General features: G+C 32.6%; 1 protein-coding gene across 1 annotated transcript in view; it reads left to right on the top strand.

The window, feature by feature from the left end:
* The window catches only part of LOC127290673 (protein Shroom), a 240,866-nt gene that overhangs the window by 24,257 nt on the left and 203,170 nt on the right, over positions 1-13,439 (top strand). The window contains exon 2 of the mRNA XM_051319427.1: positions 4,674-5,159. Within this exon, the coding sequence (XP_051175384.1) occupies positions 4,674-5,159 (486 nt within the window). The remainder of the gene's footprint in view (positions 1-4,673; positions 5,160-13,439) is intronic.

Raw genomic sequence — 13,439 nt, 5'->3', positions numbered from 1 at the left:
GGACCAATCAAAAAGTGCGCCACATATTTTTTGTTCAGAACTTTCTTCTAACTACTTTGGCGGTATTTCCGAACGATTATCTCGCGAATTTAATTTTTCGAAAATTTTTCGGAAAAAGATTTGAGTGTAGCTCAGCATCCGCTGGACCAATCAAAAAGTGCGCCATACATTTTTTGTTCGAAACTTTTTCCCTATTTTTTTGGTGGTATTCCGAAGCGCTTATCTCGCGAATTTAATTTTTCGAAATTTTTCCGATTTTGTTTTCTAGTTTAGCTCAGCATCCGCTGGACCAATCAAAAAGTGCGCCATATATTTTTTGTTCAGAACTTTCTTCTAACTACTTTGGCGGTATTTCCGAACGATTATCTCGCGAATTTAATTTTTCGTAAATTTTTCGGAAAAAGATTTGAGTGTAGCTCAGCATCCGCTGGACCAATCAAAAAGTGCGCCATACATTTTTTGTTCGAAACTTTTTCCCTATTTTTTTGGTAGTATTCCGAAGCGCTTATCTCGCGAATTTAATTTTTCGAAATTTTTCCGATTTTGTTTTCTAGTTTAGCTCAGCATCCGCTGGACCAATCAAAAAGTGCGCCATATATTTTTTGTTCAGAACTTTCTTCTAACTACTTTGGCGGTATTTCCGAACGATTATCTCGCGAATTTAATTTTTCGAAAATTTTTCGGAAAAAGATTTGAGTGTAGCTCAGCATCCGCTGGACCAATCAAAATGTGCCTCATACTTTTTTTTGTATACAACTCCCTGTTTTAATCTTTAGCGGTGTTTTTGAACGATTATCCCTTAAATTGAATATGTTGAAAATTTTTCCAAGAAATCCCTACTCTAATTAATTAAAGTTTTATTTATATTGAATAAGTTTAATTGAAACTTAAAAATAAGTATTAATTTGAACAAAATAAATCCTTCCGTTTATATAGACTAAAAGCACAAAACATTCTTTTGGCGCAGAATCAGTTGTTGACCAACCAAAGAATTTCTGCCAAAGTTAATGCGGTACGTGTTTAAAGTTAAACTTTAAACATACCTTTGAAGTTTTCTGCAGGAGTTAAGCGTCTTCTTATCTCTTCTCTTTTGGTTTATGTTTTTTATCATATGGTTTCTTTCACCCGTTGCTTAAATACTCACAAAAAAGAAAGAGAATCAAGTTATTTGACTAAATATTTACTTGTGTTGGTTTGTTTTCACTTTTATTTGAGACAAGTTTTCTCAGGATATTTTTTTCGAGAATTCGTTAAGGGATATACCTGTTCCTTAAACATTTTTATTTATACAAAGAGTTATGGGTTTTTATTTTAAAAGTCAATATTCGTGCATTTTCTAAAATAATCTTCAATAACTAATTAGTGATTGATAAATTAAAATTAGTTTACAATATTTTTCATCATATTTTTTATCGTCCCTTTTTTATGTATATATACATAATGCGTTAGTTTCAAACAGAGAAAATCATGAAGAACAGTGCCGACGATTTTTCGTGTAATAAGTAATCAGTATCGATTTTGTTCAGCTCATCGAGTTCACGATCGAAAGACCTACGGGAGTCAATTCTTTAAGTGCGTGGGAAATTCAACATCCTTCCTATCACATTATATATATCTACCCCAATCTCACTCTTAGCTACCAAGACCTTCATTATTTCTATTCTAGGTCATTATATTTACCAAGGGTATAAATTATTTATATTATCTCGCTTCGTTCCCTATTTCTTTCACCTGCGCAAAATTACTTTTATTCACTAATGAAATGTATTGATTCATTTTTTATTCACTAATTAGTCGATCATATTATTCAAAATAATATCAACTATTAAAAAAATTTCGATTAAAAATAGTGTTTAATTTAAAAATGAAATTAAGAAATCCCCCCTGGGGTGAAAGATTATTACCTTGATGAGAGAGGGTCACTAGAGGTGAGTGTTCTGAGGCCAAGCCATTGAAGCACGAAACAATGCTGAACATATATACCCCGCACGTTAGCGCGGGGTCTCTGGACCCAAAAGGGCCTTGGCTCGGTCAGCAAGGCCCAAGAGAGTCACCAGAAATAAACTAGAACGACCAAGCACGGAACGAAACGCTACAAAAAGAGAATTGGATCCGGTGCAGCTTGCAAGTGCAAGTACTGAAGCTCTCTTTCTTTCTCTCTCTCTCTCTCTCAGGGTTAAGCGAATACGAACGCGCGTGACTTCGAACCAGAACGCCAAGCCGCATCGTTCGATTCGAGATTAAACTGTAATTAAATACGGTCAGAGACAAGAAAAAACCCTCAAGAAGGGAGCGGCATACAGAGAGAATGAGAGAAAAGGAGGGAACAAGTCGAAATCCACGGGTAAAAAAAAAAAAATAAATAAATTCCCTCCCCACATTCTTTATATCTCATTTCTAAAACTTTTTTATTTCTTACTCACATAAATTTCGACAATAACAATAAATTTAATATTATCAATAACAATAATGACAATAGTTGAACAAAAAAAAAAATATATATTTAAAAAAAAAAAATCAGCAAGTATAGTGACAATTCACCACATATGACAAAAAGTGTGTGCTCAATGTCAAAATGATTGGATCATTAAACAATAATGTCATTAAAACTTTTATGATCTTTTGAGTGAGTTTTTTTTATGATTATATGAAGATAATTGGTTATTAACCGAATGTGAAGTGTGCTTACAGTCATAATTCTCAATTAGAAATCAGAAAATTTAATTTGTTGATAAAAGACAATGTTAGTGTGAAAATTTGCTAGTTTTGTAGGTTATGTAACTAATGCGATAGTTGGTAACGTAATGCGCAAGTGCAAATAGTTTGTTTGTCGCAGTTCGTTCATTATTCTCAATAGTCTGAAGAATTTCAGATAAAATGCGGCAAATATTTAAATTTTTTCTACTTATCTCGGGGATAAGTGCAATCTTTCGCTTTTATTAATTTTATTGTCCCGATAGTTGATAAAAATTATTTTTCACATCAAATGTCATTCCACTTTGCTTTTACATATTTCGAGTCGTGACTTGATTTTGCGTCATTAATTTGGCAAATCCATTAGAGTTTGGAGCGTGTATGTAAAGTAACGAGTTTAATGTACATAACTTTCCAGAAACCCCTTTTTCCTCTCTGCTTCTCACTCCCTCTTGTGTATATATATATGGTCTCTTGGGGTCTTCGACTTTAGACGGTCGACACGAGCCCTAAACAGGTCGATGATTGGTCGCGGGTAACAGGAGTGCCCTCTGATAATGCACTCGCTTTCGGGCTCGCCTTACTTGCATGATTGCAAAAACAAGCGTCACGAAAAACTGCAGAGATAACACACAAAGAGAGAAAAAGTGAGTTACACACTTGTGTGCAAGAGAGAAAGAGAAGAGTGGTCCGAGGACCGAACGATCGGGGTCTGCAAGAACCGGAATTTTATGCAATGGCGTAACACGCTAAATATCGTGGAAATTTTATACTTACCAAAAAAATTACCCCCATTGTGTTGTGAAGAAAAAAAAATTGTTTTCGAAAAATTTAATTTCAAAAATTAATAAATATTTTGTTTTTTTTTTTGAAAAATTATACAAAACTTGAGAATTTTCTCTCTTTGACAATCAACACTGATCTAATCGTCGCGTCGGTGACTTAAATCGACTTCTAACTAGACATTACGTTTTATTGGCAGATAAAAATAGTGAAAGATTTCATCTGAAGATATCTTTAATCAAGGTTACCGAACGTCCTTCGAGGCATTTATGGCGCACTCTATCTCTAGCATTATCTCTCTAAGATCCAAGTCTTTAGATGGCCAAGAGGAGAGCGTTATCGATAAAAGAGGAGAGCCATTAGTCAAGAAAGGAGGCTCTCGTGGTATTATAGGGTCCACGTATATATATATATATATGATGGCGACTCGCTGCGGCAATGGCCAGAACTTGTGATGACCTTGGCAAGGTTACCGCATCTTAACTATACATTTATATATATATAGAGAGAGAGAGACCCTTCCACCTTGCCTGCCCTTATTATTATTATAAAGCATTCGTTCTGATTCCACGAGGCCGCGGGTGCCATTCATTCCACTGAAGATCACTCTTCTTAAGATTCCCTCCCTCCCCCCATGACCAATTTTTTTGCACCTGCCTTGTTACGCGGAGTTTTTTTTTCCCTTTTTTTTTTTTGATACACTGAAATCAAAACTCGTGGTTGGGGCTCTATTATCTGATTCGAGAAACGAGGACACTCTGATTCTTCATTTTTTTGTCAGAATTGCGGTGTCTTTGAAACTGGATTTTCCTTATTTGGTAAATTACAAGTTTGTCGCTTCTTCCCGGAATTTAATCTTTTGATTTATTTAACCCATTATTAGTTTTAAGATGACTTGATGTAATTATTGTTTTAATAATTTTATCCGCACGGAGAGAAGGGCGATCTTACTAACATGTCAGTTCAATCTACTAAACAGAATCTTTCACAACCAGCTTAATTGTGGACAAACCAATCAGATTTGTGCATTTTTTTCTCTGTCGGTAAATTTCTTTTTGTGGCAGAACTATATAGTAGACTGTTTAGTAGAATCTGCAATAAATGCGTACAAAACGTGTTTAGTACTGCAGCTCTTCTCTCCCTTTTGCTAAAATATTTTTTTTTATTAAATTTGCTTTGTATTTTTTGTGTTTCAGGACAAAAACAGTTGAAAATAGTGAACCAAATGAGGGTAACACTAGTAGTAGTGGAGGCGTAGGAGGTTTTGGAAAATGGTTACGAGATCATTTAAGTGGTGGTTTGAAAGGAAGTCATGATATTAATACAAGTAATTCATCAAAATCAAATGGAACAGTGAAAATTCCGGGCAATGAAAAGAATGTTGCGAAACAAACATATACTTCGCAAAATTTATATTGTAGCCTGCCTAGGGAACATGGTAGACACTATCATAATGGCACTCGCAAGTCGGTCAACGTTTCTCCGAAGTCACAGGTCTACGATCGACCACGTACAAACACTGCAAGTCTTCTTCACGAGAAGTCATTCTCCAGTGACCTTGGCAATCTTATGAGGGGAGGACCCGTCTACGGAAGCGAGGGAAAAAGTGTTAGAAAGCGCAACAAGGATCGTCGAAGGCACTCCATGAACGATGCTGAACAGAGTCGTCAACGTCGCAAAAGGTGAGTCAAAAAAACAACAATTTCAAATCTTTATTATTTGCATATATATTTCGAAATCACAAATTGAATTCTGATGTGTGGATTTATAAAGTAGTTGGATAATTTTAAAATTCTTTTCGATAATTCCGAATGATAAATATAATATACCAAAGACGTTGGAAATAAAGAGACTAAAGAGAATAAGATGTAACAAAAGCAATACCGTTAGTACTGCCATTATAATGCAGAAAACATAGAAAGCCTTTTTGTCCTTCACATCCTCTCTGGATCCCGGAAAAGAATTGTTTTAAACATATACGCAAAGTTTCTTCCTCCGGTTGATCCTGGAACTTCTCTTTGGCGAACAGGAGACTTGTACCGGAAGAGTTTCATTGAAATAAAAGAGTCCCTTAGAATCCCGCGAGATATTCCAGGAACGTACTTCAATGACAATGCGATCGTGTAAATAAATCTGTAATATCGACGTCTCTCTTTCCTGGTTCGCGAGAACGCCCCTGGGGGCGAGACTTGTCCTCGCTAGGATGATTTAACGCAGCAACGATTCAACGAGGCCCCATATAGCGAATGATGATCGTACTCGTCTCTGATCTTAGGGCCTTACGTCGCTTGTTAAGTGTCCATGTCTGGTATGTATATATATATATATACTCGGTGTGTATAGAATATATGGCAAGTCTTGTTGATTCCTTACGCGGACTTCATAGAGAGACTGTTAGAAGGAACCATCTTTCGCATCGGCGTATATGCATCGGAGAGAATATAAGATGTCCGCAAATGTGAAATACCGACGTGAGACTTATAGAATGAGAGAGAGAAAGAGAGTCACACATTTACTCTCGGGGTCCACGCGGGTTGTTGGGGTCTGAATTTACGGCAGGGTTTGAGATAACCTTGATACCACCGACACGAACGCACTAGTCTCGAAGAAGAAGAAGAAGCAAGAGAATATCGCCTCTGAATGTATATTTTGCAAGTTGACGCAAAAGCCGCGCGCATCTCCACCTTCTCCAAAGCATTCGGATATTGGCGAGAATTTTATCCGATGTGAGTTCCTGCTTCGAAGAAGTAAAGATTTCTCATAGCTAAAGAAATATGTGAAGGTAATGCCATCTTTTCTTGAATAAGAAAAGATCATCTTTTTGCAAACCTGTTGCCGTATATACAAGAACATGATTTTCACCATTGCTTTGCGGAAACGGTGTAAAACACTTGTTCAGATGGGATACCATGTTCACTGGATTTTTCGTCTTTGCGCTTTAATTCTTAGATGATATCCTTCTGATTCTGTCTTTTACATTCATAATTACTACTCCGAATATTATTTTAAATTTTATTTATGCGGTAGCTTTAAAGAATGAAGGGAATTTTTGCTTAATTACGAAATAATGTAAAAGTAAAAAAGGCAAAAGTCAGAGGGGATTGACCCTATGGAACGTGGGCGTTTTATACGTGCCTGACATCCGAAACAGGGGTTAGGGGTATATATATATACGAGTAATGGGAAGTGGTACCGCGCGGTTAAGGCAAGATAGCCAGATTTGGAGTAAATGTCAGCTTGTTATCCACGAATCTGTTAACATGGTCCTGTCCTCATCCCATCTTGGTAATACACTTCTTCCTGGTAAAAATGTATAGCAAACGGTTGGTATTTCTTTTTCCTGTTTTGCGATTCCCCTTCTCTCATCTCGTTGATCTTCCTTCTTTTGCGCTCATCTTCTGCTTTCTCGTCGAGCTAAATATAGCCAACGTCATGCTATAAATAGAATATAACCCCGAAGTTCAAAATGACCGGTATCCACATCAGGATCAGACTCTCTTGCGGCATCAAAAACCATCAACATTTCTTCCTTTGTTTTCATTCCCGCGCGTTTCATCGTCCATTTTACTCTTTCCCTGCGCCTACTTTATCTTTTTTATTTATTATGCCTTTTTCTTTTGGTTTTCTTCTGCGTCTCCTTCTCTTTCTTCTTCTTCGTCTTCTTTCCTCAAGCGTGCTCTTGCCCACCTCTTCCTTTTATCTTGACTCGTTTTCTCTCGCTCTTCTTTACGCCTCCGCCAAATGTATGGACATCCTCCAGTCCTATACTCGATCCCGGAGTCGACCTCACCTCCGAGGTCGACTCCCTCGATAAGGGGCCAGTGACTCTTAGGAGATGATGCCTGCAGTTGTATCCTGACGTGAACCTCAAGGTCGAGGATGGCAAAAGAAACAGAAGATCGTTCTCGAGATATGAGAAAACGGAGGAGAGGAAACAAGACGTTTCGCGAGGATTTGATTGTTGTTTTGACGTCGAAACTTAAGGGAGAAAAAATTGACGTTGGTACTCAAGGACTTTTTTTTCAAAAACCGAATCTTCGATTGAATTTATAATGCAGTTTTTTTTGTATCTTCTATTTTTGCAATTTCGATTTCATCTTTAAAAAGAACTTTCATTAATTCGATGATTGTTCATACATCATTAATATCATTGCATCATGTTATCATAGGAGAAAATTTCACAACCATCGCTAATGGATGATTTATAAAAAAAAATTTCACTTCTCCATGGATGATTTCGATATAATTAGATTGACCTATTTAATGATATATATTAACCGTTATTATATTTACAATATATACTCTCGATTAAAGTGTAACAAAAATAGTTCCAAATATATATCATAATAATTCATGTGAATTAAGAACACAATTCTCTGAGACTCCGTGTATCTAATCGTCTATTGTGCAATATACTCAATATCATATCTACCCTTTCTTCGTCGCACTCAACCACAAAGCCACTCAGAAGGAACAGACAAAATACTATAATTTACCCTAATCCGCATCATGGCAAGGAATTAATAAAAGTGACTGATGAATTGCTCTCGTGTCAGATGTCATTCTTTCATTTATATCTAAAAAAAAAAAATAGTGTGAGAAAAAAAATACATGAGACATTATTTATTTCAATTGATCGGTAAAAATTGAAAAAAATAATAAAAATTTTTAAATGTGTATAACACGTCGCGTTCTATTTGATGACTGACGATTTACCACGCTTGCATTCTCGGATGAATGTGGTTTTCTTATATGACTGTATGTTTCGCATTTATATATATATATATATACTGACAGACGTATAAAGCCAGTTAGTCCAGTTTCCATCGGAATCGTATATAATTGACGCCTTCGAGTTGAAGATATTTCCAGTTGATCTTGCTTTCGTAATTTCTTGGGAATGAAAACTAAAAGCAAATGAAAAAAAATTTTTTTTAAAAAAACAATAACTGTAAATTAATTTTTTTTTAAATTTCTGATATTTTTTTTTTTTTAATTCAATTAATCTCACTATATAACAGTAATTAAATTATATTGGTGGGCTTATATAAATAAATTAAGTTGTATGTAATGAGCTTTATGGGGGAACTGAAAAATGTTTTGCAGTTTAATTACAAGAGATATTAAGAGATATTACAGCACCTTATCAATTTGTTGTAATCATTGAAAACAAGTTCAGATCTCATTTAAATGATACTCGCACGCTCTGGCCTACCAAACCAACCCGTTAGAGAGTAGGGTATGTGTGTGTGTGTGTTATTTATTAGACGACATTAAGAAAATCTTTCGCTTAATCATGCCGCGGGAATATATAGGTCACTTTTACAGTATCAATTAAGAAATATAATTTTTTCTTTGTACTCATCTTGAATTCGTCTTGATTATATTTTCGAAAGAATAATAGAATAACGTTACATTTTTATTGCATAAAAATAAATATAAATGTCTTTCGATTAAATATTTCGTTTTGTCCATATGTATACCATTACGTATATATATATATATTCTACTTTCCAACTTGTTTTGTATTATGTCTATATAATACTTTCATCTTATTTTGTATTATGTACAATCTTGTTTTATATTATGTATACTGTACTTTCTTTTTTTTTAATATTATTATGTATCATTCTGCTTTCTTTCGATATGAACTATTAGATTAGATTAATTATCTATTAGACTCTAGTAAAAAAAAAAAAAAAAAAACAATTTTTCATTGGTGATTTTTTCTCGATTCAGTCAACATTTTTTATGTTTGACACCCTATGCGATATGTTTGCCATCTATCATTGTCAAGATTTGATGATCATTGACAGCTTGACAGTTTATTTTGATATCACGGTCGATTGAACTTCAAGTTCAAAGTCAGATGATTTTACTTGTTGCTTATATATACACAATATATTCAAGAGGGCATTGAACTTTTCGATACATTCCTTTTCTCTTTCTACCCATTCCTATATGTAACTCTCGGTTCGTGTATAATCGAATTGGAACTCCATTGTCATCGTGTTCGATAAAAAAAGAAAAGGAAAAAAAAGTATCAATCTCGTTTTCTTAATAATTCAATTTATATTGTTAAAAAAAAGGAACCATAAACATCTATTTAATTATTTTAAATTAAAAATAAAATTGAATTTGTTTTTTAATTATTGAAATAAAAGAAATTAGTGATTTTTTTTTTGTGAATACTTTTACGATGTTGATTTTTAAAGATTTTGTGAGGTGAAAAAAAACAGATATTAAGGATGACAATGTAGAAAAAAAAAGGGTAGATTCAATATTGACGGATGAACTTGACATGGGCGGTAAAGATCTAAATGTGCGAGATCACCGTTCACCCCTGAGATGAAAAAGGAGAAAGTGCAGGCAGTATGTGAAGGAGGGTTGTATATATGTGTTTCTATGTGCGCGAGATATAACCAGGGATCCTTGAACCTATAGGAATGCAGTGCTGGCAACCCACGCGGCTTTAAGTACCTTTTCACCCGATCTAATCTTCATAGGGCCACGTATGTACCACCACACTGCATAATATGAAAACTATTAAATTGTCCACTTTTTTTTTTTCTTCTTCTAATAACCTCTTATATATACTTATCGCACAATATCCTTTTTCATTTGCGCTAAACCTTCTTCATTTTAAAATTATTCTCGATTTTGTCGTGAAAATTGTGCAATTTTGAAAATTTAAATTTTTCAATTTAATTTTGAATTAAAGGGCAAAGATTTTGATAATATATTTTTCATCGATAAATATATTATAGTGTGACCATCAAAATACATTTTTCAGTGTAATTTAATACATTATTTTTTTTTTTTTCTGAAACCTAATCTAAAAATCAGCATGACCGATTGATTTCACACACCTTATTCCGTTGATGCGACCATCTGGTTCGAATACTCGTCTTGCTTCATTGTTTTATCTCTTCTATATAGCAGATGTGTTTTCTTGTGCAAAACAAATTATCTTGAAAATTTGAAAAAAAAAATTTTCATAAAAATTATTATGATTAAAAAATTCTAGTTAAAAAAAAAAAATAATCGAAATATAATAATTTGGTTATAAATATTTTTTGATACTACAAAAATTTGATTATATGAGAAATTGTATGAATTTGGAAAATTTGGACTCGTGATTTTTAGGGGTTTTATATAAAAAAAAAAAATTCGCATTTCTTGAGAAGGAAGAGGAAGCGACAAATACCAAGGCATCTTTATTTCGCTTGAAAAAAATCTAAAAGAATGTCCAGTCTCGCGAATCAGAACATTTTGTCGAAATTCCTCTCGAGGTTTACATAAATTTATCTCCTCACAATATTCATTCCAGTGCAAGTTTATGTGCTTAAGGAATTCCTCATCTTCTTATTTAATTTTTAATAATCATTTCGCAAAAATGGCTATGGAATATAATTATTCATAAAATAACATTTTTTTTTACGATCAGTGGAAAATTAATTTTATTAATATAATAATTAATTAGTTATTAATACAATATTAAGATTAATAGTTTTTTAAGTGGAAATTTCAAATTCCAACCATTAAATTTTTTATTAATTAATGGAAAATTAATTTAATGGAAAGGGAATTTATTATGAACAGAATTATATTAAAATTGAGATGAGTATATGAAATCATTTTTGATTTACCAAAATTGGGGATGATTAAACAAACTGAGAATAGCCTAAAAAATATATATATTATATAAAAAATGAGGTTCTGGGTGGCCAGATACATGGTAGGTCAGGGTAATGCCAGTAACATCATATCTCAAGGTCGAGTCGGACAAGACCTTGAAATTCCGAGCTCGCGTTATCTTTCGTCGCTTGACTCTTCTCGTCGTCGAGTGAGTCGAGCCCTTTTCGTGTAATTTTCTCGGCATTCCTCGTCGAACTCATTTTTCATCTCCTCCTTTATTGTTCATTGAGGTTAAGCCAGTGACCTCTGCATCCATCAGGCCGCAATCCTTTTTTCCCCTGCGATCTTTTAAGTAGACCTAAAGAAAATCACTTGTAACCATCGTGTTGGTGTAAAAAAACGAGGTTTAATTTCAATTATGTTCAAAAAAAAAAACTTGTCGGCATATTGTACAGAGGTGTTGAAATATTTCAGTTGTTATGTATTTTTTCATGAAATATATAAATAACAGGTAACTCAGATAGGAATTATTTTTAGCTAATACAGATAATAATTTTCACATTTTTCTATAAGTTAATTATTAATATTCGGATCTAAGAACTAAAAAATTGATTTTATTGGTCCATTTTGTCAATAATTTTTCGATTCTTAGTACTTTTCATCTTCAATATTTAAATAACCTCTATGACTTGACCCTCGGAGTTAAAGTCCGCACATTAATCAACTCAAGATCACAATAATTAATACCTCATTACTTGACTCATTAATCAAAGTTATAAATTTCAATATTGATCAAAGGGATAGCAAAACGTTTTTACGATTTAAAAGTAAACAAAACATTTATCATTAATTAAATAATATAATTACAGAAATTACATTACTAAAAAAGTAATTAAAAAAAATTATTAAAACAAAAAATATTTGAATAAGATATAAAAAAAAATGCTTATTTGTAAAAATTTTCCTTGAATAATTATTGTATAAAAGCAATTTTAAAAGTGAATTTTTGAAATAAAATATAAATTGCAAAGTGAAGGTGAATCAACAAATCAAGGATTTCAACAAGCTGAAAGTCAGGTTAAGAAAATATGATATTCTCCCCGCCACAGTAAAAGGGTGATGAGGGATTGGGGGTGAAGGGGGGGGGGAGAAGTCTAGCAGTGCATAATCATGTATGTGCTTTCAACCTGGTGAACTCGTTTCAAAAACTACATGACACAAGACACGATCCGCTTTTATCCGATCCATTAACTCGAAAGGCAAAAGCGAATCTTGTATTGTATCAAGAAGATTAGGAGAATCAACTTCTCTTTTATAAAAATTCATGTCCAATATACTTTAGATAGCTGTCGACTTTAGATTTCAACCGGATCCAGTGGAACGCGAAATTTAAATTCAGTAAAAGCATTTTTTTTTTTTCCACCTTTCGATATCATATAAATATAGTTTTTTTTAATTGAAAAAAGAAATTTTATAATAAATTAATATTTTCTTAGTTTTATTAAAATTACACCCTAAAAAAAGTAATCTTGATTCTAGCGAATTCCTCTTAATTTGATGCATATTTGACAATTATGGTTATAAACTGATAAAGAAAAGTTATTATCATGCACTAATTTAAATATCTTTAATTAAATATTAAATATAATTAATGATTTATAGTTAGGTAATTACTTAAATTAATTAATAGATTTATTTATTTAACTTTAATTCAATGTTTTTGACATCAGAACCTCAAAAAAATTGTTTTGTTTTATTATTAGTCACCAAAGAATAAAAATATTCTACATTCCAGTGGAATACTTTTGTTTTAAGAGGAAAAATTGAGAGGATATTAGAAGAGGATTTTTCCTCTAAATATGAGATTACTTTTTTAAGGGTGTAATAATAAATTTTTTTTTTTATTAATTTTTATAAAAAATGAATATTTGAATTTTATTTCAGTTTATCAATTTTTTTTTAGAATCTAAAAAATTCGATTAATATTGTCTGTTTATATAAATGAGCTATTGACACGTGTGTATTTTTTTAAATAATAAATTTCAAAAAAAGTTGAATGATAAAATTCTAAAATTAATGAATTCTAGAATTATGATCATATAGTAATTTTGCCAATCACAAAAACCTGTTTTAAAAAAGTCTTCGACCTCTGAACATTATTTTTTTTTTCTCGATAGAGAAGTTGTAGTTTTATATTAATTTTATCGCATCAATGTATATATTCTCACTAATCATATATATATATATATATATATATATATATATATATATAAACACGATACATCTTTATAAATTGAAAAATGACATTTATTTCGTATAGAAGT

Source organism: Leptopilina boulardi, unplaced genomic scaffold (genome assembly GCF_019393585.1).
Source record: "Leptopilina boulardi isolate dan_hultmark-lab unplaced genomic scaffold, ZJU_Lbou_2.1 LbouV2_123, whole genome shotgun sequence".
NCBI lineage: Eukaryota > Metazoa > Arthropoda > Insecta > Hymenoptera > Figitidae > Leptopilina > Leptopilina boulardi.
The sequence above is the reverse complement of the archived record's forward strand: the minus strand, read 5'-3'. Positions and strand labels throughout refer to the sequence as shown.